Source organism: Centroberyx gerrardi, chromosome 15 (genome assembly GCF_048128805.1).
Source record: "Centroberyx gerrardi isolate f3 chromosome 15, fCenGer3.hap1.cur.20231027, whole genome shotgun sequence".
In the NCBI taxonomy this organism is placed as follows: Eukaryota; Metazoa; Chordata; class Actinopteri; order Beryciformes; family Berycidae; genus Centroberyx; species Centroberyx gerrardi.
In genome coordinates, this window is record NC_136011.1 from 2,234,010 (window position 1) to 2,261,392 (window position 27,383).

Consider the following 27,383-nt stretch of genomic DNA (forward strand, 5'->3'; position numbering starts at 1 on the left):
CAAAAAACTTTAACAGCCATTTTCTCAAAATGACATCCCCTTATGCAAAACACTGCTTCTTGTTTCTGAGATGTTTGGCATATACATCATACTTTGTAAATAATTAGTCCCAAAGTCCTCAAAGTGAATTTTCCTAACTGATACCTAAATTTGTATATTTTTATGAAATATTAGCTAATTTGAAACAAAACAAAATAAACAAATCTCATATTTGTCATGGGGACAGGACTCACTACAGTTCAGGAGACACTTTTGGATTTCACTCTCACACTTTTTGTGAGATTATATTTGCACATTTTTGCCTTGATTCAATAGTTGACAGTAGAGAGATATAGGAAAGATTGGGAAGGACATTTGACAAAGGTCCCAAGCCATATTCGAACCCAGGACTTCGTTACTTTCTGTGGGGAGAAAATACCCTGCCAGCAACCATGCCTGACACCAGAACAAATAGGGTGAATCTATGGCGTCTGAATTAGTGGGGATGGGACGCTCTTCTCTGTTGCAGCCCCACTTTGTGATTTAGGCTGATAAAACAGGTGTATTTTTACATTAAAATCTTGCCTAGTGCAGACTTAATGGTAATTAGGTTGAAAGATGGGTATACTCTAAATGATCAAGAGAAAGAGGTGGGTATACTCTGTGTGAGACCACACTGCTACGTCTCTCCTGTCTTACCTGGGCCACGTTGATGTATTTGGTGATGACCTCTGCACGGTGCTGAGGCGTCAGCTTGCTGAGCACCATGAGCTGGACCCACTGGGAAACTCCGTTGAACAGGGCAATGGAGCGCTCCAGAGTAGGGTTGTCCACCAGGCAGCCGTGGATCACATAGCTCTGGTAGTCGGTGAACTGGGGACAAAATGCCATGTCAAGTCACCCATTTAGCTGACACTCTTCAATCCAATCCACAGGGAATGAAAGGGGCATTAAAGGATAAATTCAGCGATTTTGGACCTATATATAATTTGTCTCTTACATACCTGTAGCACTTGGACCCACAGAGAATATTGACTCCTGAGTCAGCTGTCGGATTGAAAGGTGAGCTCCGTTGCTAGGCCTCTTGCTGCTAACAATGAGTCAAAATGGGGTATGTCAAAATATTTCCAAAAAAGCCATTTGTAGGGGAGCTGAGAGTAAACAAGACACAATTCCGCCATTACGCACACTTTCATTAATCAGGAACTCACAGAACTATTTTTCTCTGCTGTGGGGTGAAAGTGCATTACTGGCTGCATGATCTAGTTTTGCAGACAGTCAGGTCAGATTGTAAAAAGTTAGTTTGGTATCTTTGGTCAGACTATCCAGTGGAAATGGCGCAGTGCTGCTGCTTTCTGGGCCGTGGATTTAAATACGTAGGTTGGTCATAATATCGTTTTGGCAGACTGGCTTTTTTGGAGATATTTTGACAAACCCTATTTGGACTCACTGTTAGCAGCAAGAGGCTAGCACCGGAAGCTCGCCGTTTCAACCGACAGCTGACTAGGAGTAAATATTCTCTGCGGGTTCAAGTACTACAGGAATGTAAGAGATATAGGTCCAAAATTGCCTAACTTATCCTTAAGTAATCTATGATCTCTATTGACCTCTATCGTTGGGCATTACGAATTGCAACAACATCAACAGAAACCATCCCCACCCCTGGCATCCCCTTGACTTACAGTATTATGTAATTGACACAAACAAACCACATTTTCCCAAAAGAGACGACTGAGCTAGCTAATTAGAGTGGAGATCCAATAGTAACGTCTAGTGAAGAGGTAATATATCACCATGCTAAATACTGGAATGAGAGCCAAAGGTGCAAGACATTTCAGATAGCTTTGTGGCTGAAATGTGTTGCGATGTCGCTCGCTCGTCGCACCGTCCTCTATTGTTGAGCAGTTGAAAATGCCAGTAGGTGGGGGGAGGGGGGATCTCTTCCAACAGAGTACAGGCAAGAAAGTGAGTTTTGAAAACCAGAAATCTCAATCTTGTTGAGCAATTGGTATTGATCAACCAACCCTGTCAATTTTGTGTTGACAGGGTTGTTGATCAATGTTTTTCTGTTATGTTAATTTTGTGCTATTTGTGAAGTAAATCAAATCAGTAACTGTGAATCCCACAACCCCTTTTTGTGAGAAATGTGTACATTAACTACCCCACTGGTAAATATGCACATAAACAGGGACATGCAGACATCAACTGGTAATTTGAACGGTATCTTTTGACCTCACGCTTTGGCCAAGTGTGGAAAAATGTCTCTGTGTTCCAGTTAAGTTACTGGAATTGAAACAGCAGGTTTCCACATCACTACATTACTTGTACGAAGACAAAACCTCATGCATGCACACACACAGACACATATCTGTTCACATTCTTATCACCCAGTCCAAGAAACACCCTGAAAATATACTTTGATCTCCTCGCTGACATCTGCGTCCTGACCAAGCGACCGTCTGGTCAGTGGAAACAAGGCAGTTCACCCAGAGGCCAGCCAGCTTCACATCAAAGCTCTCCAGCAGGTGTACGGCTTCCCAAGACCCTCTATACGACTGTTTTCACCACCGTTGCATTCAGTTCCATCAACTCAGGAAGTGCATTTTTATCAGCATTAATCTACTGAAAAGAATTGGCATGAAAACCTATTAATAAATAATTGAGGGTGCATTATCTATCATTAGCAAATTAATTTGTATAGACCTTTCAAATTTGCGTCAATTCAATCAATCCTAGCCCTGCTTTCCACTCAACAACTGACAGCTGACTCAAACAATACTCCTCTCCTCCAACCTCTCCTCAAGTAGTATTTTCTTTATCGAGACAGTAAAAGTGACAACTGGCATACAGACTAGAGGACTGAGGAGAACAGATCATGGAGAAATTTGATCCTACGCAAACAGAAACACTGAACTTGTCACCAGATTGATCCATAAAAATCACTGACGATGTGCGAAGAGATGGCCTCAGCCATCCCTCTGTCCAGGGGCATCGATTCATTAAACCCTAAACTATTAAAATCATTGACTAGTTCCTCTGTGGGAGGTAGAGGTGGCTCATCAGGACTACTATGGGTAGCAGCAATGAGACCTTGAACTAAGAATTTACTTACAGAGGCTGAGTCAGTGATGCAATAACGGACGTGTGGAAGGTTTGGAAATGGGGACGAAATTAAAACATTAAAAACAATGACTTCATGATCATATACACATATATCTTCTAAAACCAAATCATCGGGAATAAAACCAGCACAAATAACCAAATCAAAACTATCACGTGAGTGGGACCAGTTACAGATTGTACCAGATCGGCGAATTCAACAAGATTAATCAAATCATGACGAAGATTAAGGGATGGACAGCATACATGGATATCACCTAGAAGTCACCTAAAATGACAATTCTGTCATAAATGGGCATGATAATGGATAGAAGTTCAGCAAATTCATCAATGAAAGCCTTATTATAGTCTACTGGAAATTTCTTGGACCCAGTAATGGTGTTTCTTATGAACTTTTATGATTGAAATGTCATCTATAGGCCTAGTGGATGAAATTCAACTTGGTTGCTAAAAGTTGCATGTTGGGCAATTTGCGTATTTAGCATAATTAGCTAATTATCAAGTAAAATAAAGAAGAAAATCAAAAATCGTCACAGACTTCACAGAGTAAGTTTATTTTAATGGTAATGTACTGCATAGTGCATATAACATATAAGAAAACATTTCTAGCCTCATTGTCATGCCCTTATTAGCATAATCATTAATAACAACACCATATTTAATGAAAAAAGTGAAAATTCACAAATGGTCAAAAATTGGCCCAAGTTAGCTCATTTGAAAGGTAAAAACATGTAGATTGTAACAAAAATCCAACCATTTACATAATTTAGAATATTTAGCTAATAAATCACAGAATACAGGAAACAGCAATAAGTTCACTTAAAGTTAACTTAGAACAACAACCAAAGTCAAAGTCAAAGTGTTTTATTTATCAAATGCACAGTATCACACAAGGTCATTCTGAACAATGAAATTCTTAGGACAAGGCAAGCAACAACTACGTAGTAGGTATAAGAAAAAATATTTAAAAAAAGAAAAATATAAAATATTAAATGCTAAAAGAGTCACAAATAAGGAGTATTAAATATTATAAATATAATGTGTAGGAGTGCTATTCTGTGGGTGAGTGTGGGGGAGGAGGAGTAGGAGATCCCTGGCCTGGGCCTTTCACACCTGCTTTTCCTACCCATTGAGGTGATCATGTGATCAATGTGATCACTGCTGGTTGAGAAGCCTGATGGCCTGGGGGTAAAAACTGTTTGTGAGTCTGGTAGTCCGTGCCCGGATGCTTCGGTAACGTCTACCAGACGGCAGCAGCGAGAACAGTTCACGGCTTGGGTGGCTGAAGTCCTTTATGATTTTCCGTGCTTTCCTGAGGCATCGTGTGTGGAATATGCTTTGCACGGTGGGGAGGTGGCAGCCAATGATGCGCTCCGCTGTCTTCACCACCCTCTGGAGGGCCTTACGATCAGCAGCGGAGCAGCTGCCGTACCAGGTGGTAATGCAGCCAGTGAGGATGCTCTCAATGGTGCACCTGTAGAAGTTGGTGAGAGTTTTGGCAGACATTCCAAACTTCTTGAGTCTCCTCAGGAAGTATAGGCGTTTTTGGGCAGTTTTTACTACCGCGTCCGATTGTCTGGACCAGGAGAGGTCATCATTGATGAACACACCGAGGAACTTGAAGCAGGAGACTCTCTCCACTCCAAGTCCACGATCATTTCTTTCGTTTTGCAGACGTTGAGAGAGAGGTTGTTGTCCTGGCACCATCCTGTCAAGGCGCTGACCTCCTCTCTGTAGGCGGTCTCATCGTTGTTGGAGATGAGACCCAGGATGGTGGTGTCGTCTGCAAACTTGAAGATGGCGTTGGAGCTGCGCGTGGCCACACAATCATGCGTGAACAGGGCGTACAGAAGGGGACTGAGTACACAGCCCTGAGGGGCTCCGGTGCTCAGGGTCAGTGCAGAGGAGGAGAGGTTGCCCATTCTCACCACCTGGGGTCTGCCCGTCAGGAAGTCCAGGATCCAGTTACAAAGGGAGGTGTTAAGACCCAGGATCCTGAGCTTGGGAACGAGCTTAGCAGGCACAATTGTGTTGAATGCCAAGCTGCAATCTATAAACAGCATCCTCACATATGTGTCACTCTTATCCAGGTGGGAGAGGGCGGTGTGCACTGTCAGGGCGATGGCGTCGTCTGTAGATCTGTTGGGGCGGTATGCAAATTGAAGGGGGTCCAAGGTGTCAGGAAGGGAGGAGCAGATGTGGGTTCTGACTAGCTGCTCGAAGCACTTCATGATGATAGGGGTCAGTGCTACAGGGCGGTAGTCATTCAGGCAGGTGATGGAAGGTTTCTTTGGTACGGGGACAATGGTTGTCTGTTTGAAGCAGGTGGGGACTACAGACTGGTTCAGGGAGAGGTTGAATATAGATGTGAATACCTCCACTAGCTGGTCGGCGCACACTCTGAGGACACGGCCTGGAATGCCATCTGGCCCTGGTGACTTCCGAGGGTTTACTCTTTTAAAAGCTCTCCTCACGTCAGCCGTAGATAGGGACAGAGTGCAGTCGTCCTGGTCCTCTGCTAGCCTTGCACTAGGGATGGTGTTGCTCGCCTCAAACCGTGAGTAAAAGGTGTTGAGCTCGTCAGGAAGAGAGGCGGCGGGCTGGGCATCACTGCTATTTCTCCCTTTGTAGTCTGTGATGGAGCGCAGTCCACACCACATGCGTCTGGGGTCGGAACTGTGGTAGTTAGACTTCCAACTTGTCTCTGTAGGCTCTTTTGGCATCTCTGATGGCTTTCCGTAGGTCATATCTGGACTTACTCAAGGCCTCCAGGTCCCCAGAGCTAAAGGCAGAGGACCGTGCTCTGAGTTTAGCACGGACATCACCATTAATCCAGGGCTTTTGGTTGGGGAAAGTCCTAACATTGACTTTCGGGACGACGTCATCAATGCACTTGGAGATGTAGGCTGAGACAGAGTCTGTGTATTCATCAATGTCCCCATCAGCTGCAACACAGAACATCTGCCAGTCTGTGGTTTCAAAACAGTCCTGGAGAGTGGCAATGGATTCCTCACTCCAGCGTTGAACTGCCCGAAAAAACGTTTTTTCCTGTTTTAGACGCTGTCTGTACAACCTCACACTCAATGGCCTTCACCCTCTTCATCATCTCTCTCCTCATTCCCTTCAGCCTCCTCATCTTCTTTGTCTTCGTCTTCATGTATTGTGAATGGGTTGCAGCAGCGGACCTCACCTCCTTCACACTTGCAATAGTCAGTGCAACTGAGAGTTGCAGCATGGCAGCTGCAGTTTTTTTGACTGCAGGTGACGTCAAGCAAATTAACTGGAGCCACTGCCTGGGTGGAAACAGCGGGCATGACAGCCCCTCCTTTAGCAACCTCCCACCCGAATTTAGTGATGTCTCTGGCCTCTGCAGGTGGCTCCCTCTGATCTGCAGCCTTCCACAACATGACCTGGAGATGAGCACGCAGTATGTGCAGCATCACGTTGACATCAGTTGGAGGAAGCTTTTTAAGTTCAGGTGGCTTTTTCCTCCGTCTGTAGATCTGGTAGCGAGCGTTATTCATCGACTTGGCCTTCTTCTGCCCATACAGTGCGAGGAAGGAACTCGGTCCCGGTATCTTTTAGGTCACTGTGAGTGGCATCAGGTTCCCCAAGCACTGTATTGAGACCAGGCATGGTACTTCCTTGGAGTACTTTCAGCACAGATGCCTTGCCCTTTCCACAGGGGTAGGAGACAGTGTCACATCCCGACAGCGCATGCATCCCCAGGAGACCCTGACATTTGTCACCCAACGCCCAACGTGGCATTTATGTCCAGGATGGTGCCATCCCACTTCTCCATCTGCACTGCTGATTGAACGTTGGCCTTCCAACCCCAGTACACTAACAGGACGAATACGTCAGTGTCATCACTTAGGATACGTATGGTGGGTGCCCCTGCTCCAGCTGCTTGCAGCATGTAGCTAATGAGGGTGACGTCAGCCTCCTCATGCTTGACGATGCAGTCCATGTGGTTCACAAGCAGGATCTTATCAGCGGTGAGGTCATATGTGCACAGAAGGCGTGATAGCTGTGTCTTGTTTGATGTGCTCTTCATCACGGCTTCTTGACCTGGAAGGGGTGTGTTGATTGTCAGCTTGTACTCAGTTGCACCAACTCCTGCTCGTCTTCTCCTCTCATGATCTTTGGCACTGGGCTCATCATTGTAACGGTCAAAGATGACGAGGGTCTCATCAGCTCCAGCTGCAGTATAGGCATTAGCGAGGTGTGCATTGATGCTAGAGGCAATGTCCCTGATCGTACCTGCCACAGGCCAGACAATGTGGTAGAGCAGCTGACTTGCATCAACTAGGACAACATTGGGAAGTGGAGCATTTTCATCATTTTTGGAGGTATTATCATTCATCGTGTGTATTCGTGGGGCATCATGGGGGAGTCAAGTGGAGAGTAGCAGGTGACACCGGTGGGAGAAGGGTGGGGGAGGGGGGACTGCACATCGTTGCTCATAAAATCTTTTTTACAACATGTTATGAAACATTCGGGGTCGGGGATAAATAAATAGCATAATGAAAAATAAAAAACTAAATAATATCTAATACCATGTCGCTTTTAAATGGACGTGGATCCAGATTATGCTAATGAGGAAAGATTGCATGACTTAGTTATGGCAAGAGATGAATTTCTGGACATCCAAACATAGATTTAGACTCTAAGATCATCTTTCTAAGTTGACTAAAAGTGAAAAATATAGCCATTTCCTGATTTTGACCTAATTATTACATAATTTATGCAAATTATGCTAATGAGGAAAGGTTGCATGACTGCACCATGGTAATAGATGAATTTCTGGACATCACAAATATGGACTTAGACTCTTAGATCACCTTTCTAAGTTAACTAGAAGCAAAATTATAGCCATTTCCAGTTTTTGGCGATTAATTAGCTCATTATGCTAATTACTCAAATTGCCCAACATGCAACTCTTAGCAACCAAGCTTAATCTCATCTGCTAAGCCTATAGATGACATTTTAATCATAAAAGTTCATAGGAAACAACATTGCTGGGTTTCATATAGGCCATATAGGGGTTTCCAGTAGACTATTAGGTTTTGGGGGTCATAAGAGGGTCCTTGTCAGTGATTAGACATTAGCTGGATTTCCATTGTAGTATGCTTTGGCAAATTATGATGTCAAAATTCAGTCAAATTTGGTCAACATTGCAAAACAACTTTCATGCTTGCTCAAAGCTGATTTTTTTTTGTCGATAAAAAAAAAACATATCATCAATAGCAATGGAAATTAATTTGTCAAATAAATAATAACTAAGGCTTGGCATGATGGGATGACTGGTTCAATTCCTAACAGTTCAAAAGTGTCTTTGGATGTTGTCCAAAGTGTTGTCTGTAAAATATCTTTATGTATGTCCACCATCACCTCCAGAAATGTCATACATGTTATATCTCCTTTGTGTAAGTCTCCATTGTGGTTCGTATGACCATTAGTTGGAACGTTAGAATATCATATGTGTTGTTTCCAACATTTGTAAGTCTCTGGCGTGGTTGTGTGACCATTTGTTTTCATCTTTGGATGACAGCATGAAATATGGCCAACATTAGCTGACACTAAAGAACACCGACAACTTGCCCAATACTAATCAATACTAATCAATTCTTGAAAGACTTGTTCCATTTTTCTGCTGGATGTGTTTTTATTGGAGACTCTCCTCCCCCGAAAAACGACCCCATAGCTCGTTTGTACAAGCAGCTTATTACGACCTATAGTTACGTTTTAAAGTTAAGCGACCTCTAGCGGTCGTGTAAATAACGACAATGTGCTACGTTGGTCTGCGTCCACGTCACGTGACTGTCAAGTTTCTCTCTCAACATTGAAATAGCACGGTGGAAAGTAAGGGTGTTCTGGTCGGGGATGGCGGATGGGCCTTCGATGTCGGTGACCGGGGTTCGATTCCCAGCGTTTCCAAAGGACATACAACCGTGAGTCACATTTTATTTTTTTTAATTTAACCATGACCAAACCATTTTCCTAACCTTAACCAAGTTGTTTTAGTTGCCTAACCATAACCCAAGTTGTTTTATTTGCCTAAACTTTACCATAACCTTAACCCTAACCTTAACCAAACTTGTTTTACTTGCCTAAATTTAACCAAAGTGGTTTTAATTGCCTAAATTTAACCATTAAAAAACGCTCCTGTGGGTCGTATTAGAGGGTAGGAACAAACGACCTATGTGGTCGTATGAGTTGGAGGACTTGTTGTTTTATTGACATTTAGGAAGCCTATTGATTCCCCAGCTGATGGAATTGCTAATTCTCATTTTATTTTTGGGACATTTCAAAAGTATTATTTGCTAGACAGTTGGATAGAAACAGCGCTTCACAGTTAATGGTTTGGTAAATGAAAGACACAACTGCAGAGAAACAGTGGTAAATGGACGTTTCTGTACGTACTGATATCCTCCTGATGGACTTGAACTCCAGGAAGGTGAGATGCTCAGCCAACTCCATGGGCTCCAGGTGGTCAAAGAGCAGCGAAGCCTTGCCTTTCTTAGCCTGTTTCTTCCTCTGGGTCAATTTGCGCATCCAGTCATACGATGGACTACAGGGAGAGCAGTTCATCATGTCACTGTTCAATGGTGAAATTTGTGTGTTTTTGTACTTCTATCCTTGCGAGAATATTTGAGTTTGATGAGTGATGACGTTTTCACAAAGTGAGGTTATTTTGTCCGGTTCTCACATCTTCAATGGGTTAGTTTAGGATTAGGACATGGGTTTAGGGTTAAATTTATAATTAGGATTAGGCTAGGTTAAGGTAAAGATTAAGGGTTAGTTAAGGAGTAGGATTTTTTTTTGGGTTATTCTTAGAGTTAGGATTAGGCTTGGGCGATATCCAAAATTTGATATGGCAATACTGTCCCGCCAAATATCGCGATATACAGTATATCTACATTATATATATATATATATATATATATATATATATATATATATATATATATATACACACACACAGTATATGTACAGACAAGCGTGTGTTTGTGTATATATGTAAGGGTATGTATCTGCGTGTGCTATATAACATATCCTGTGCATGAACAATATATTGTGCATGTATTCTTGCACATTTACTTTCTTAACTAAGGTAGTTTCATACCTTTCATACCTGCAAATATATCTGCATGCGCTCGCTGGTCTATAATGCATACCAGTATATGCTGTGTTTGTGTGTGTTTTCTTCTCTCTTACATGGTAGAGATGTCGATGAGCTTGAAATGCTCCTCACAGCCAAGCTGAGCAGCCACGTCTCTGAACTCTTCAGTCATCCGGATCAGACCCAAGTCCAGGTTGAACTCCGCAGGGAATGTTACTATCCAGTACCTAGATACACACAGATATTGACATTTGTGGCATTTCAGCGGCACCCAGCAAATATTTTGACATTGAATAGATGTTGATATGACTGCCTGCAACATTGAAGACCTGTGTAGACAGTGCCGAAATGAAAATTGAGACAATCCTCCATAGCTGCTGCCTGCATCATTTTGTGAAATCAGGACCTAAATATCTTTCTGACCTCAGGTGCAGAACAGTTTCCAAAGTTGTTTTAAATATAAATTTTTACTGTGTCATAATATCATATTGTGAAAGATTTTCTGCTAGTTTGGGTTGATGTTGAACCTGCACATCATGTAAAACTAAGGGATTGGGCTTGCCCTCCCCCTGTGTGTTGCCATCTGTCAAATGCTTGCTGAAGAAGGTTGCTGGTTCAAATGGAGCATGCCATTACTCAAAATGAAAATAAATAATTATTTGGCTTTGCCTGTGACTACAGCATAATTTTGGCCTGAGAACATGGCTATTACAGTTAATAAAATTTGCATTATAGGGTTAATTTCCTGGATGCAACTGCTTCTAATGGAACAAAAAAAAGGAGAAAAAAATGTGAAATAGCTTTTTAGTCCAAGACTGCTAAATGTGAAGCCAAGAAACATGCTTCAAGGACTTCTTATAAACATCCCACTAATGTTGTCCTAAACATAAAGGACACAGGTGCCTTATCAGGAAATGATGGAGGACAAACTGTTGGTGTGCAACAACAAGATCACTAGAATATGGGATGTAACAGTCTCCATATAGCCCAGGATCATCTCTGTGTTAAATAATGAAGCACAGTAACTGGATCACTCAACATTACTTGCCATTACTTCTCTCCCAGCCCCCCTAAAGAATATCCACCCTCTGAAGGCTTGGCTGGGGTCCCATGTCCTATGAGGACACAGAAACTGTCACGTGAATACTACCTTGGGCAGCTAGCCACTCACAGTGGCCAGATGAAAGAGAACTAAACACACCAGCACTATCAGACCATTTTGCCCTTTAAAGCTGCAATAAGTGATTTTCCAACCACTAGAGGGTGACAGAAACCGCAACACTGCTGGGCTACGGAGGCCCCAAAGGGCAAACCTAGCGACCATGCATAAAGGCTAATAGCTAAGCTAAACGTACCTACAGAAGTGTCGCTGGTTACTAGTCTCGCTTTGCCAGAATTTTCTCCCGCTGAAGGTTACATGTCCCACAAAGACAGGTGAAGAGGTAGGTAGCAAGTTTACTAGTTAAATAAGACACGCTTGCTTCTTCGATTCCGCCATTCCGAGAATTTATTTCAGGAATGGGAGGGGGTGAGTGCTGCTTTTAAACAGTGAGGGAGGAGAAAAGCCACTGAATGGACCGGGAGGAGCTTCGTACCGGTGCGGAATTTGCCAACAAGCTTTAAAAAATAAGTGAAAACAGCAACACAGCTGGCCCGCCTGTGGATATTGGTTTATATCATTATGTCTCAGTGAAATCTCCAAATAGCACACATTAGTTTTATGATTGATTATAAGGTCTGATATCGCTTATTGCAGGTTTAAAGGATAAGGCTGGTGTTTTTTAATGTATTTCTTACCGTCAATCGTATGAAAATAACAAAATCAGCAATTAATTTGTTTTGCTAACAAGTCTCGTCCATGTAGCCGATGCCCAATAAAGCCATGTCTCAGTAGCCATAGAACTCCATTGTATTAAAAAACAATTAAAAACACGTCAAAGAGCCATGCTGTTGCTCTGGGCAGCATATTTCATCATCACGATGCACCGGGCCAGCCGACTTTTTCCTCAAACAACTTAATAAGCCGACCGTAAACACGTTTTCCATCTCAGGAAAGTAGTTCTGTAGCACCGAAAATAGTCCCCGTCGTAATGAAGAATTTGTTCCCATTTGAATTTGATTTCGTAACAACTACAACAGTCTGACTTTTGATGGTAACAGTTAGTGATTTTTAAAATTGAAACTATTTCTTTATGAATTGTATTTAAAGGTTTTTAGCTTACAATTGGAGCCAATGACTTCCGGTTTGAAGGCTAAAAAAGGGAACGTGGGAAGTCGGAAAGTAATGGGAGTAGAGCAAACGCATTGTTGATCTTGTTATTTTAATAGGATTTGTTGACGATAAGAAATGTATTTAAAAACACCAGCCGTATCCTTTAAGGGAGGGTTACTGGAGCAGTAAAACACCTCCTTGATGTGTTGGGATGGATGAATGTGAATGTAGCACCTTACCTCATTAAATAACAAATCTTCAGCCTGGTTTTCTGGCAGTTGTCACCTTGGCAGTCACGGTACGTAAGGGTTGGGTTAAGGACATTTTAATAGATTTTGAGTATGACGAACTATATGTAATATAAATTATGCTCTCATTTTTGTAGACAATCTGATTTGAAAAAGTAGACAGCAAATTAAAGTAATAATTCATTACATTGTCATATAAATAAATGGCCGTTTTTCTACTTCTGCTCTCATACCTAAATGTCAATCAAAAGTCACGCCTACTGCCAAACCATTTAGGTATGAGAGTAAGTAGCAAAAATGACTTGCGTTAAATCATAAAGGGGCGGACGTAACAGAAATGACTCACATTAAATGATAAAGGAGTAGAAGTAACAAAAATGACTCACATGAAATAATAAAAAATTGCTCATGCTAAATGATAAACAACCTTAATGGCAATCTTGTAGAGCAAGTGATGAAAGAAAGGAAAATTTGACCACCAGCTATTTAATCAAATCACCTTTGAATTTATCAAGTCACTTAACAATTTATCACTGCCTTAAGTTCATACGTAATTTAAGCAATGTTTTTCAGTTCACATTAATTCTTACTTTTATCAGTTAATTTTATATTACTTCCACCCTTCTAGGTGCTAGGTCACCTTAAGTTTTTTTGTTTTGTTTAAATGATAAATAATGAATGATAGAAAGTGGGATAAATGATGAAAATGGGGCTGTTTTTATCAAATCACCACTGTTTTAATGAAATTTATCAAATCACTTGACATTTTATCACTAAAAGTTTCAATTCACAAGCATTTTCATCACATCTAGTTTTTACCATTTAATTTTTGCTACTTCCACCCCTCATACAGCACTGTTTATGTCACTGTCAGTCATTAGTGTGTAGCACCAGGATACAAGGTTGTTGTGGGAGAATAAGCAGTTGCTGCAAACCCTCAATTTCCCTCTCGTCAAAATTTTTCATCAAAAGTTTTAACATGGGGTTATTTGGCACGTGACCGCCATGAAAACCAGAATATAAACTAATCACCAAAATACCAAGATTGGTTGCAGCTGGGACGAGTTTGTAGTGTTTGTAGTGTTTGAATGAGGCCACGATAATATCCTGAAAACTTACATTTAACACGTTTGTGAACAGATTCAGCAACATATCCCACTTTTAAAGACAACAAAGCAGTCCTGGGTCCTAAATCATTTTATACTGAACAAAAATATAAACGCAACACTTTTGTTTTTGCTCCCATTTTTCATGAGTTGAAATAAAAGATCTAAGACTTTTTCTATGCACATAAAAGGCTTATTTCTCTCAAATTTTGTTCACAAATTTGTTTAAATCCGTGTTAGTGAGCACTTCTCCTTTGCCAAGATAATCCATCCACCTGACAGGTGTGGCATATCAAGATGCTGATTAAACAGCATGATTATTGCACAGGTGTGCCTTGGGCCGGTCACAACAAAAGGCCACTCTAAAATGTGCAGTTTTATCACACAACACAATGCCACAGATGTCGCAAGTTTTGAGGGAGCGTGAAATTGGCATGCTGACTGCAGGAATGTCCACCAGAGCTGTTGCCCGTGAATTGAATGTTCATTTCACTACCATAAGCCGTCTCCAATGTCGTTTCCGAGAATTTGGCAGTACATCCAAACGGCCTCACAACCGCAGACCACGTGTAACCACGCCAGCCCAGGACCTCCACATCTGGCTTCTTCACCTGCGAGATCATCTGAGACCAGTCACCCGGGCAGGTGATGCAACAGTTGGTTTGCAAAACCAAAGAATTTCTGCACAAACTGTCAGAAACTCTCAGGGAAGCTCATCTGCGTGCTCGTCGTCCTCACCAGGGTCTTGACCTGACTGCAGTTCGTCATCGTAACCGACTTGAGTGGGCAAATGTTAACCTTCGATGGCGTCTGGCACTTTGGAGAAGTGTTCTCTTCACAGATGAATCCCGGTTTTCACTGTACCGGGCAGATGGCAGACAGTGTGTATGGCATCGTGTGGGCGAGCGGTTTGCTGATGTCAACGTTGTGAACAGAGTGCCCCATGGTGGCGGTGGGGTTATGGTATGGGCAGGCATAAGCTACGGACAATGAACACAGGTGCATTTTATTGATGGCAATTTGAATGCAGAGATACCGTGACGAGATCCTGAGGCCCATTGTCGTTCCATTCATCCACCGCCATCACCTCATGTTGCAGCATGATAATCCACGGCCCCATGTTGCAAGGATCTGTACACAATTCCTGGAAGCTGAAAACATCCCAGTTCTTGCATGGCCTGCATACTCACCAGACAAGTCACCCATTGAGCATGTTTGGGACGCTCTGGATCGGCGTGTACGACAGCGTGTTCCAATTCCTGCCAATATCCAGCAACTTCGCACAGCCATTGAAGAGGAGTGGACCAACATTCCACAGGCCACAATCAACAACCTGATCAACTCTATGCGAAGGAGATGTGTTGCACTGCATGAGGCAAATGGTGGTCACACCAGATACTGACTGGTTTTCAAAAAATGCATATCTGTAGCCCTAGTCATGTGAGATCCATAGTTCAGTGCCTAATAAATGTCTTTTTTCAAGATAAAACTGCACATTTTAGAGTGGCCTTTTATTGTGACCAGCCCAAGGCACACCTGTGCAATAATCATGCTGTTTAATCAGCATCTTGATATGCCACACCTGTCAGGTGGATGGATTATCTTGGCAAAGGAGAAGTGCTCACTAACACGGATTTAAACAAATTTGTGAACAAAATTTGAGAGAAATAAGCCTTTTATGTGCATAGAAAAAGTCTTAGATCTTTTATTTCAACTCATGAAAAAAGGGAGCAAAAACAAAAGTGTTGCGTTTATATTTTTGTTCAGTGTACATTTCTATTCTTGGTTTACACTAAAATTTGTATTTAAAAATAAAACTACATCCGGTCTCGCAAACAGGAACTATCTCTGCTTAATGGTATCCCTCTGCTATGTTCTCGTCTATCAATAAAAATGCTATTTGGCGAAATTATGTTCAAAAACAGTCAATTGAAAATCACAGTTGCGGGATCTGTTGTTGAATATGTTCACGAATGTGTAAAACGTAAGTTTTCAGGTTATTTTCATGGCTTCATTCAAATGAATGGGCGGTAAAAATCCAAATGCTACAAACTTGTCCAGCTGCATCTGATCTTGGTGAGTAGTTTATATTCTGGTTTTGATGGTGGTCAAGTGCCAAATAACCTCCATGTTAAAACTAAGTGGAATATTGCTTTAAGTTTGAATATGGATAAATAAAAAGGTCAAATTAATAGTTAATTAATTAATAGTTTTCAAAAGTGCAGTGAAAGTAGTTGGTCTTTTATGGTGTCATTGTGTAAGAAACAAATGTTCTTGGTCTGCACTGGTTTTGCGCATATGCACATATTAGTATGTGTGCGCGCGCGCGCGCACACACACACACACACACACACACACACACACACACACACACACACACACACACACACACACACACACACACACACAGGGGTATGATGAAGCCGGCAAAGCAGCGTAATATCTGCAGGAGATGACTGATGATGTGTTTCCAGGAAGTAAAGAATTGTGTAAGGATGTTGCCCTACCCTGTTGAATGGCTGTCTGACGTCTGATGCGCAACACAACGGTCCACTTATTGCCAGCCCCAAGAAAATCAATCTAGGATGGGATCAATCCTCCTCAGGTCAGATTAACATGCAGAAATAAAATCATACCGGAGGTGGAACTGAAGAATGCCTTCAGCTCACTAATACCGATCGATTAGAATACCATTAGCCAAATAATACTTTTAGATGGTTGAATTCCCTGTATGGTGAAGGGTAACTGTTCAAGTTCAAGTTCAAGTTTTTTTTTAACACTCATATAGCAGTTTTACATCCAGAAAACTGAAATGCATGAGCATTTACAATGCACACGTCAAAATAAAAGCATGGTAATTGAACCTTATTTTATAGTTTTTCATTTAAGAGTCTTAAAGTATTAAAAAAGGGATGGGTGACTTCCTGTATCTTTCAGTGCGCGTCTTGGGAATCAGTAATTGTGTGCTTTGTCTGGTCTGTCGGTTGGATATTTGGGCTCTGGTGGGGGGGAGCCCAGAAGGCTCTGTGCAAAGTCCCTACACAGTTCTTCTGTCTTGGAGAGTGGGTAGTGAAAGGGTTTGGAGTGCGTCCTGATAACTGGAATCAGTTAACTATCACTTATTAGTAACTGGAACTGCTGACCATGAGGTCCATTAAAAGTCCACTGTATAATTTCAAAATACATGTTGTCATTGTTGAAATAATAGTCATTTTTAAAGTGCTATGTGTAGTATTTTTAAACATCAATATATGATTCTCAAATATATCATCAATATATCAATTAATAGTAATAATCACTGCAAACAAAAGAGACCACGGTTGAGACGATTGGTAGCCTTTAGTGGTATTGTTAGTACTACCGTTTCTCCAAATTAAGACCACATTTCCCATAAACCCTGTTGCTTCCTCACTACCATCCATTGATATCATCTGCTGAGATCATGCCCTTCATGTGCCATCTTACTTTAAATTCAGAGACTTGGCTCCATATGCAGAGGACAATCCCATTCCAGTTTGTCCATTTTGGGCATTTGATTCACTGCTTCATATCTTTCGCTCACTCTTCACTGTCTGTTAGAACCACCAACCATCAAAGTGTACATCACTGGAATCAAATTCTCCAAATTACTGACCGGCTCAAACCATATCCTTCAACTACCCATCTTCAATGTCTCTACTCATCAAAGGCCTTCAGCGTCAAGAATCCATCCCTTCTCACTGCCGATCTCATTTCCTGGTGCATCAGCACTCTTTGTTACGATTATAATTCTCCCCACGTCGCTCGCACGCTGGAATCCATGTTTCTGCTTGTCTTTTGTGGTTTTCTGTGATGCTCAGAATTTGTTTTTCTACCTTAAATGCAACAAGACCAACCAGACTCGCAAACCCGGTATTCTATTTCTGACTTACCTAACTTAAGTTTCCTTTGAGCCCTTGACAAACTTCATCTTTTTCAGATAATCACAGAATGCCACTCCATCTGATCTACTCTTACTCATGGGTTGCTGGTCTTTCTTCCAAGTTTTCCTACTAAGGTTTCTCTTGGGAGTTTTTCCTTGTGTGCATTAGGGTCTAAGGCTAGGGGTGCCGGGTAGGTTAGGCTATGTAGAATAGGTAGATTGTTTGTCTTGCTAAAATCTGCTCTTGCCTACCTTGTGTTTTTCGCTATGCTTGTCCTATATAATTTTGTTCACCATTGATTGTGTTTAGTTAGATCTAGCTAGACACATTGGGCCTCATTCACGAAATGTGCGTACGATCAGATTTGATCTTAAAGTGTACTTACGAACGTTTCCACGAACATTTCGGCATTCATCATTTTTTTTCTTACCTGAATTTGTTCTTTGGTACGATCAAAATCTATGTGTGTTTGGAAACATGCGTGGGGCATTACGCATGAAGTGGTTTCTGCTTAAAATGCCTTATTCTTTAAGGGAAATCTATTAAAGCAGTCCCAGACCTCATATCAACAACAAAATGTGTTTCAGGCCATTTGTAAGCCTAGTGATAATAACCATATTAACAAAGCTAGGCCGATATGAACAAATTCATAGGCAATTCTATTCAATTGGAAACATGAGTGATTAAAGTGATTAATTAGTATCGTATATATATTATCATATTATATTATTATATTATTTAATGATCAATAAAGTTCGATCTTATCTTACCACAGGAGCAATAGACTGTGCACATCAAAGCACCGTCTCCAAACGCTTTCCCTATTTAAATCGCAAACAATAACACACCATAAACATTCAATTAATTTGTGACGCCAACCTAAACCTCCTACATGTGGTTTCCAGCTGTCCAGGAGGGAGCCATGACTCGTTGGTGCTGCAGAACAGCAGGGTGTCGTGCATCTTGAGCAGGTGCTGCTGGAGACGCATGGCGCATATAGGACTGAATGGAAGTTAAATTAACCAGAGTCTCAAGACTAACTAGTTTGTCTCTAGGTGATAGAGGTTATGCCTTGACCACATTGCTAATGACACACCTGATAAACCTTCAGACCCCTCAGCAGCGATCATATAATTATCATACGTGCACTCGCTCCGCCACAGAGCGAGCGCAGCATACTGAGCTGGAAGGCTGTGATGAGTTTGGACACCGCAGGAAGAAAGCTCCTGTCAAGAGCTACAGTCAAAACCAGCAATATTATTATAAAGCCTAAAGTCTGAGCTTACCATCAGATGGAGATGCTGCTTGAATTAAACCAGTGTCCAACTCCGCTGATGACTGGACACCTGACAGCACAGTCTCCATATTATTTCCCCAAACATTTTGGCAGCGCCCTGCCGTCCGCCTGAAGCTAATAAACTGCATCTATTTGGAATTAGACTATCGCCCTCGCTTTTTAGATTCTAACTGTAAGTCAAACCGTTTCTTTTTAATTTAATTCAAGGTGTGTGTTTCTGATGTTGCAGCATTGACAGCATCAGTCATTTCTTGCCATGTTTTCTTTCTCAGTTGCTGTCACTCCACCGCTTACACTTTTAAAAAGTTTTTTTTTTTCTCTCACTCCCGAATACAACACTTCTATTTCAGAGTTTGAATTTTTCTTCTTGGGTCTGTTTGCCATTCTCCACTACTCCAGTAATGCTTTCCATTTGCGCACGACCCTTCAGACAGCAGACCTTTTATGGAGTTGCCAGGGCGTCTACCTATGCTAATCAGCATCAACAGGCACGCGCATCCAATTAAGGAACAAGTGGCATTCATCATCAGATACACCTGGAATACGCAAAAATCGAGACTCTGCGCATGCTTCATGAATCCCACGTTGGTTTTGCGTAGGCATGTTTCTTAAGAACAAAAGTAAGAACAATTTAAGAAAAGTTTCGTGAATGAGGCCCATTCTCTTTAAAGTCCTCTGAGACATGCTTGTGATAAAGGGCTATATAAATAAAAGAACTTGAACTTGAACTTGAACTTGGTCATCCCAACCATTCCAACCTAGCATCTTTACATTCATTCAGATCTGCAAGATCTGTGCACTGCTTAAGCAAATCTGTGTCTGTAGGAAGATTTTGGGGGTCCGTTGTGCCTGGGAGCTACAGCAGATCCTTCGCACCTTCCCCAAACCACAGTCAATACCGTTCAGATGTAATCACACTCCGTCAGGATATTGCAACTTTACCATCGTAATCATCTTTGATGTCATTAAACGTCCTAAAACTACATTCAGTTGATTGTGTATTATATTCACAAGCCTTGGCTCGTGAATATGATAATTATACTAATATCTCAATTAATGTGGTAATGATTTATTGATTAAAATGTTGCACATATAGCACCTTCAATACCTTTAATTCTGATTTTTAGGAGATATGGCATTTTAAACCAAAAGTAGCAAAATGTGTAGGACTTCTTTAAACTCTTGAAGACTGCGCAGCCTGCAGTATTCAGCATATTGATAAGGCACAGTGTTGTTGTGTATCAGCTGTAGGCTCAGCAGGGTTTCTGCCAGGTAGGATATATCATCAGTAGCTTTCCAGCCAGTTCAGTGGACGTCACGTACCAGCGGTGCATCAGCAGCAGGCTGCGAGGAAGCAGGGTGACATGCAGCTCCCCATTGTCATCTATGGAGAGAAGCAACACATCACCAACATGTAATTGTACATCTGAACAATATGTTTAAGTTATAACCTACAACCTTTTCATATAAATAAATATGCATTTTGCTATTCTCTATCACTGATTGATATAACACAATAGTGAGTCAATGTGCTGTACTAGCATCTTTGTGTTAAATATTTGTGGGATTAGTTCATATATATTTCCTACTATGCAAAGTCCCCATTGAAGGAACCTTTCAGGTCATAGAATTTAATATATCAGTACCAATTTCTATGAGTAGCATATCTATAGTATAATGACACTTATGAAGAATTATAATGCACTCATAATGCCTTATGACCATGCTTATAAGAACACACAATGCTTACCAATGCATTTTTCAGCACTCATAAAACATGAATGATACAACTGAATTATAAATACAAGTGTCTGCATGTTTATGACTAGTTATCAAAGGTTGTCAGACAATTTGCTGTCTGTTTTAAGATCTATCACTCAACGTCATTGCTGTACCTGATAACATGTGATTCTTCATTGTTTATTTTGGACATATTAGAAGCCATGCCACTTTACGTAGAGCATACCATGCTAACTCATGATGCTGCATGGTTTATTTAATATCACTATTAGCACTTATAATTTTCTTGGGTGTTTGTAGCATAAAGTGGTTACTTTAGTGGTTCTTATCATACATTATAACCTTTGTCAGACTAATTTCTTCTTGCCATTGATTAAAGAAAACTTTCTAAAGTCTGGTCCAGTACAAACCCTTTATTTGACATAATCCAAGACCATTTTCAACTGTGTGTTTCTGACTGACCACTCACCAAAGGCATGGATGCATTCATCTAAGAGAACATCAAGAGGCGCTGCCTTTCCCAGTGTGGACGATCCCATGGTGCCGGTCTGGAGGAGAAACACATGGCACACCTCCACAGCTGGAGGTCAGAGGTCAACACTTCCTGCTCACCACTCTGGACCAATCAGGGCTTCCCTGGGAGGCGGAGAGAGCCAATCATCAGTAAGAGCATTTGTAAGTACATTTATAAGATTGGATTTTATGTTTGTGATCAAATGAAGTCAAATTTGTCCATGTACAGTCTGTCACTGTTTTCATAGCTGTTATGCAGATACTATACCAGGTAGGTGAAAGACATAATTGACTAGGAGCAGGAGTAAAACACAAGCCTACCCTCTCACTCTCTGATGTCTCTGGTCTCTCTGACATCATTTACACCATGTATTACGATGAATCTGTATCTGGATATGCTATCCACATAATGAACAATCCCATCATGCCCTTGCATTTATACCTGTATTTATGAGTCTTCTCATTGTCTGTATTCTGTCCACATTGTGATCAGATCTGTTGACACTTTTTGACGTTTCTACCTGCTGTGATGCCGTTTCTACCCACGGTGATGCCGTTTCTACCTGCAGCAATGACTTTTCTACCTGCAGCGACAATGTTTCCACCCATTGTGATGACGTCTTTACCCACTGTGATGCCGTTTCTACCTGCAGCGATGACGTTTCTACCTACAGTGATTACATTTCTACCTCATGGCGATAACATTTCTACACCACGGTGATGACGTTTCTACCTGCAACAATGACGTTTCTATCTGTAGCAATGACAATTCTACCTTCAGCAACAACGTTTCTACCTGCAGCGACAATGTTTCCACCCGCTGTGATGACATCTTTACCTACGGTGATGTGGTTTCTACCTGCAGTGATGCGGTTTCTACCTGTAGCAATGATGTTTAAATACCTGCAGCAATGACGTTTCCATCCCCTGTGATTACATTTCTACCCCATGGCGACAACGTTTCTACCCCATGGTGATGACATTTCTACCTGCAGCAATGACGTTTCCACCTGCAGCAATGACGTTTCTACCTGCGGCGATGACGTTTCTACCTGCAGTGATGACATTTTCTACCCATGGTGATGCCACTTCCATGGTGATAATGTTTCTAACAGTGGTGATTGCATTTCTACCCATGGCGATGATGTTTCTACCTGCAGTGATGATGCTTCTACCCGTGGTGATGACGTTTCTACCCGCATCAGTCGCGTTTCTACCAATAGTAATGACGTTTCTACCCCTGACAGTGACTTTCTACCCACAGTGATGTTTCTATCCACAGCAACGCTTCTACCCTGCGGGCGTATACTTTCATTTTAATACAAACATACTGTATCGATTGCGTTTCCACCTGGCTGACTCATCACATCAGATTCATCACAGTCCCATCACAATGTGTGCTGTGTACATTTACACCTTGCATTAACATGACATTTTGCTTACCCAGAGAAGGCATCCAGATACTGATCACATTATAATAACAGGTGTACATGGGGTCTCTTTCAATCTCTTTCTGTCTCTCTCTCTCATGTATTCCTGCAGAGCATCTGCAGAAAATGGACTGTCTTTCTAAGAACTCTCGTAGCAGTCATCAATTTTTAATGATTTTGTGACGCTGTTGATGCATGATTTCACCAAAACAGCTCATAATTCCAGAAATAATCTTCTAGACCAGTGAACTGGGCAAGCACTAGCACTAGCACTAAATTACAGCCGATTTGGAACATCTGCTTATGTTGTATAAGTCACCTGCCTGCACTTAAAATGCAATGTTGTACTTTAATAAATCCTTGTCAGAAAAGGATTAAGCTTAGTTTAAACCTATTTCCAGCTTTGTCATCAGATCCTGGTTTCCCAACAAAGTAAGAAAAGTCTGAAAGTCAGACATTTGAAAGTGATCTCACAAATTATGTCATGTTGGGGTTGTCAAGGTGCTGGGTTGTTTGGGATCAGCAGATCATTCAGGCTGTTGGATGAGGATTAGGATGGGTCCCAGTCCAGCCCCAGTCTCTGGTGGTTTGGAACTTGTTAATGGCTTTGTGCGTAATCAGTTGCGGTCACCTTGGTGAGGCACAAAAGACGTCACAAGCCAACCATATAATTTATTTTGTGACACTTGTGTCAATATCAGCAGTTGATGTGTGTGTGTGTGTGTGTGTGTGTGTGTGTGTGTGTGTGTGTGTGTGTGTGTGTGTGTGTGTGTGTGTGTGTGTGTGTGTGTATGCAATCACTGAGAATGAATCAAGCCATTGTTCCTTGACTGTAGGCAACTGATGTGTAAATGGATAAGATCTTAAAAAATGACATACAACAGTGGAGTGACAGCAGTGTGTCAGTTATGTGTGATGAAGCTACATTTGCATAATGGACTCCCACTGTAGACCTGATTGATGGCATGCATTTCAATTAAGATTTGTCCATGACAACATTTATCAAATGATATTCTTCAACTGGATTAATTTCTAAAAATAAATCATGTGTACTATGCCAAGACCCAAAATGTCAAGCTATATAATGAGTTCACTGATAAATGTTCATGTACTGTACACATGAAAACATAGATATGATATGCACATGATTTATATGTATGTAGTATGTAATAGTGATGTAGTGGTAAATATAAAGGACATTAAACTATGACCTCCAAGGGCAAACAATATAAACAAAAATCATATGTTCAGAAAAGCATTAACTGAAGAAGAACATTCTTACATCAGTTATTCTATTTATATCAGATATTTTGTACTATAATGTGTACTATGAATTTAGATATATATCATTAAGGTTTATGTCAGCCTAAAAAGGTGATAAAACACTATTCTTGTGTTTTAGGAGCGAATACATTTTGTTAATGTTTACAGCTGTGTAAATGATGTGTGTAAATGATGTGTGTATCTGCTATGGTATTCCCCAGCTATTATCAAGGCACTGAGGAGAAGCAGCTAAAGCCCGGGGCAGAGATGGACAATGATGGATAATATGCCCAAGCTTGTTCAGCTCAACTCATTATACCAGTAGAAAACCTCAAAGCACTATGCAGCAGCTCCCAACTACAGATCAACTTTTACTCATGCATTACTGACGCATGTACTTGAATAAATCTGAATAAATCACAAACATCACTAAACAAGTCAGTAGTGGAGAGCATGTTTTCTAAATATACAGTATATGCATTTTCTAACACCGAAAGTAGCTATAAGGCATATTTCTGCACCTCTCCCATGTCACGCCAACACCTTATCACTTACAATATGGAAAATATAGCATGCCATATGTTTGTCCATGGTAACTACAGCATAGATACATTATCTCATTCCGTTCACATACAACAGGAAGAAATTAAGTGGATTGTGCTTGACCTATATCCCAGCTACTCCTCAAGAATCATCAATCCAACTGTTTTGTACAGTACATGTAATATCTCATTCCTTCTGGTTTACACAGCCTGATTATCAACCTCAGACCAACGTCACGTTAACCTCACCGGTCCCTCTGCAATAAACTGAGCAGCACAAAACTCAATTAACAGTCTGGGGTCTCTGGGGGTGACAAGCAAAAGACGCCACCGGTCAGAAAAAAACAAATCTATTCCATGCACTATTTTGGATTTGTAGAAACATGTTCATGTGAGGCAATGTGTTATATGGACAACTGCAACATAGTCTCATACATTTTTGTCAAATGAGCACGAACTCTGAAACACAGATTAGGTGTTATGGACACAAATCATGTGAAGATTATGTTCCTCCACCATGAAAAGATTATGTGACAATAGCATGAATTGGACATGCCAACAACAACAAAATTTTGCACATCCTGTACATTTTCTGTACATTCACGCATATATTCTTTGTATTCCAATGTAGTTCTAATTGTTATATATCGCATATATATTGATATTTATGTAATGCTCCTACCCATTTCATACTTCATATATTGCATATTTTTTTACATACTGTATATTTTCATATAATACATACGTATCCTGCACTCATTCCTTTTTGCCTCAGTAAATTCTACTGCTGCTCATAATGCTTTAATCTATACTTTTCTCCATAGTTTTCATTCATCCATTCTACTTTACATTTTCTTGTGTTTAAATTGTGAGATCTATATGTTTAGATAATTACATTCTATTTTTCCATTTATATATTTTTTTTCTTTACAGTATCCTGTTACTATTGACTAGATTGCTGCTGCAATTACCCAATTTCCCCACTGGGATCATTAAAGTTTCATCTAATCGTTTGGCCTTTACCTTATTACTATCTAGTACAATTTAAATTATTACCCAATACAACATTTAGCTATACACCAAGCCAAGGATGACTGTAACTAATTGAAAAATAATTAAAGACCTTTATTCAAGTGTTATATTTCATGTGTCATTGTTGAATCACACAGATAAAAAGAAATGCTTCCATAAAACTTAATGAACCTCAATAAACCTCAACCTTAATAAACCTCAACCTGAAATGCCTCAATGATTGCTGCAACCTTACTATTACTATCCTATTGCTGTTGCTCTCTCCAGAAAACCCCCTTCTGTGGGGGTTGTTGAAAGGCATTCTGGGAAATGTAGGAAATCACTAACTGAAGTAGTAGATGAGGCAGACTTTGGAAAGTTAATTACCACACTTCATGACAACGTAACTACTGGAAAGTGTTGAACATAACACATAACACACTGCACATAACACAAATTGATGACATCTAAGAGTTTAAGAGTATCTGAGGATGAAGTTTTCTTTAATTCACAATGAAATGTTGCCACCTTGTTGCCAAATCTTCCATGTCATAATATACATTGTTTCACAATAAATGACAAAAATCCCATTACTTTTAGTTCCTGGAAAATAGTGTGTCTTTAGTGGTTGCATCATGGTGTACCAGTAGGCATACATAAAAATTCAACCAATAATATCACAGATTTTTGAATAGTCACCTTCCACTCCCATCAAATAAAACTGCCTTTCTCTCTCACATACATACTAATATCCCATTAGTTTACACCGTCGGCCACTTTTGAATGATTCCTCAGGTTATCCTTTTTCAACTGGATATACGTCAAATTACGGAAGCATGATGCTGTCAAAATGCCACAACATTGTGACTGTAAGTCAGAGCTGTTACACACAATGAGGCATACTTACGAAAGTGGCCCATACCCTTAGGAAAGAGAGGCATCCTCTATGCATTGACATTGACCACAGACTGGCTTGCTAGCGGCATATTCTGTCCCAACCACACTGCAGTGACAGAGTTAAGACAACCAACATGATATTACCTATATCTACAATACTGACACTAGGGTATGGCTATAGTATTTTAGGTAATATTTTAAGGGAGTGTATAGGAAGAACATGAATGGGAGGTGTATTCATAGGTGAAGAATTTAGGTTACTTTGAAAAGAAGCAGAGACGCTAACACTAAAGTCAGTTGCTAATTAGCTGGCTAACCTAGCAAGCAGCAGTTCCGCTTCAGAGAGAGCGTGGAAGGGGTAACAACTGTCAAATCACTTAAACACTGTTTGAGAGGCAAGCATCGGGAGGTAAGCTGCAACTGAAATGAAGTCATTCATTCAGGACAAGTGAAATGAGAGCTTCATAGATAAGAATGGCGATGATGCGGCAAATTGAAATGTAGGCTATATGGTGTAATTAATTTGACGTTACCTTTTCACGGTTGTCAAACAACAGCATGATCATTAAAATGTTTTTTTTCTTAAAGTCTCAAAATGCTAACATGACTCCTCTCTTGAATGTTTGCTAGCTTGTTAGGATTTTGTGACTTTTGAATGATAATACAGTTCTTTGATAAATGTGAAAAGGTAACAACAAATTATTTACACCATATACATTTCACATAAATTATCAGAACACAGAAAAAGCAACTTTGTGGGTATGGCCCTTTTGAAACGTCACGCCATTCATATCTATGGGCAACACAGCAAATGCTCTCTGAGTACAAGACTGCACAAAAGATTGCATGCCTTAAGGGCAAAAAAGTAAACTGCGTGAACAAAAAAATTAACTGACTGGCTCTGAGCCATTCATAAGGGTCTGACCCACGTAGACAATGTGGCTCCAGCTGCCATTGCTGTGACTGTTTCTGTTGAAATATCAGTCTTAGTTTACAG

General features: G+C 40.8%; 1 protein-coding gene across 1 annotated transcript in view; it reads right to left on the reverse strand.

Annotated features, from left to right (window-relative positions):
- rasgrp3 (RAS guanyl releasing protein 3 (calcium and DAG-regulated)) overlaps positions 1-27,383 on the reverse strand; it is a 55,434-nt gene that overhangs the window by 13,558 nt on the left and 14,493 nt on the right. The window contains exons 2-7 of the mRNA XM_071896989.2: positions 21,200-21,366; positions 20,272-20,374; positions 12,677-12,739; positions 10,321-10,452; positions 9,526-9,673; positions 679-852 (exon numbers count right to left, since the gene is read on the reverse strand). Coding sequence (XP_071753090.1) covers positions 679-852; positions 9,526-9,673; positions 10,321-10,452; positions 12,677-12,739; positions 20,272-20,374; positions 21,200-21,269 — 690 coding nt within the window. The 5' untranslated portion in view covers positions 21,270-21,366. The remainder of the gene's footprint in view (positions 1-678; positions 853-9,525; positions 9,674-10,320; positions 10,453-12,676; positions 12,740-20,271; positions 20,375-21,199; positions 21,367-27,383) is intronic.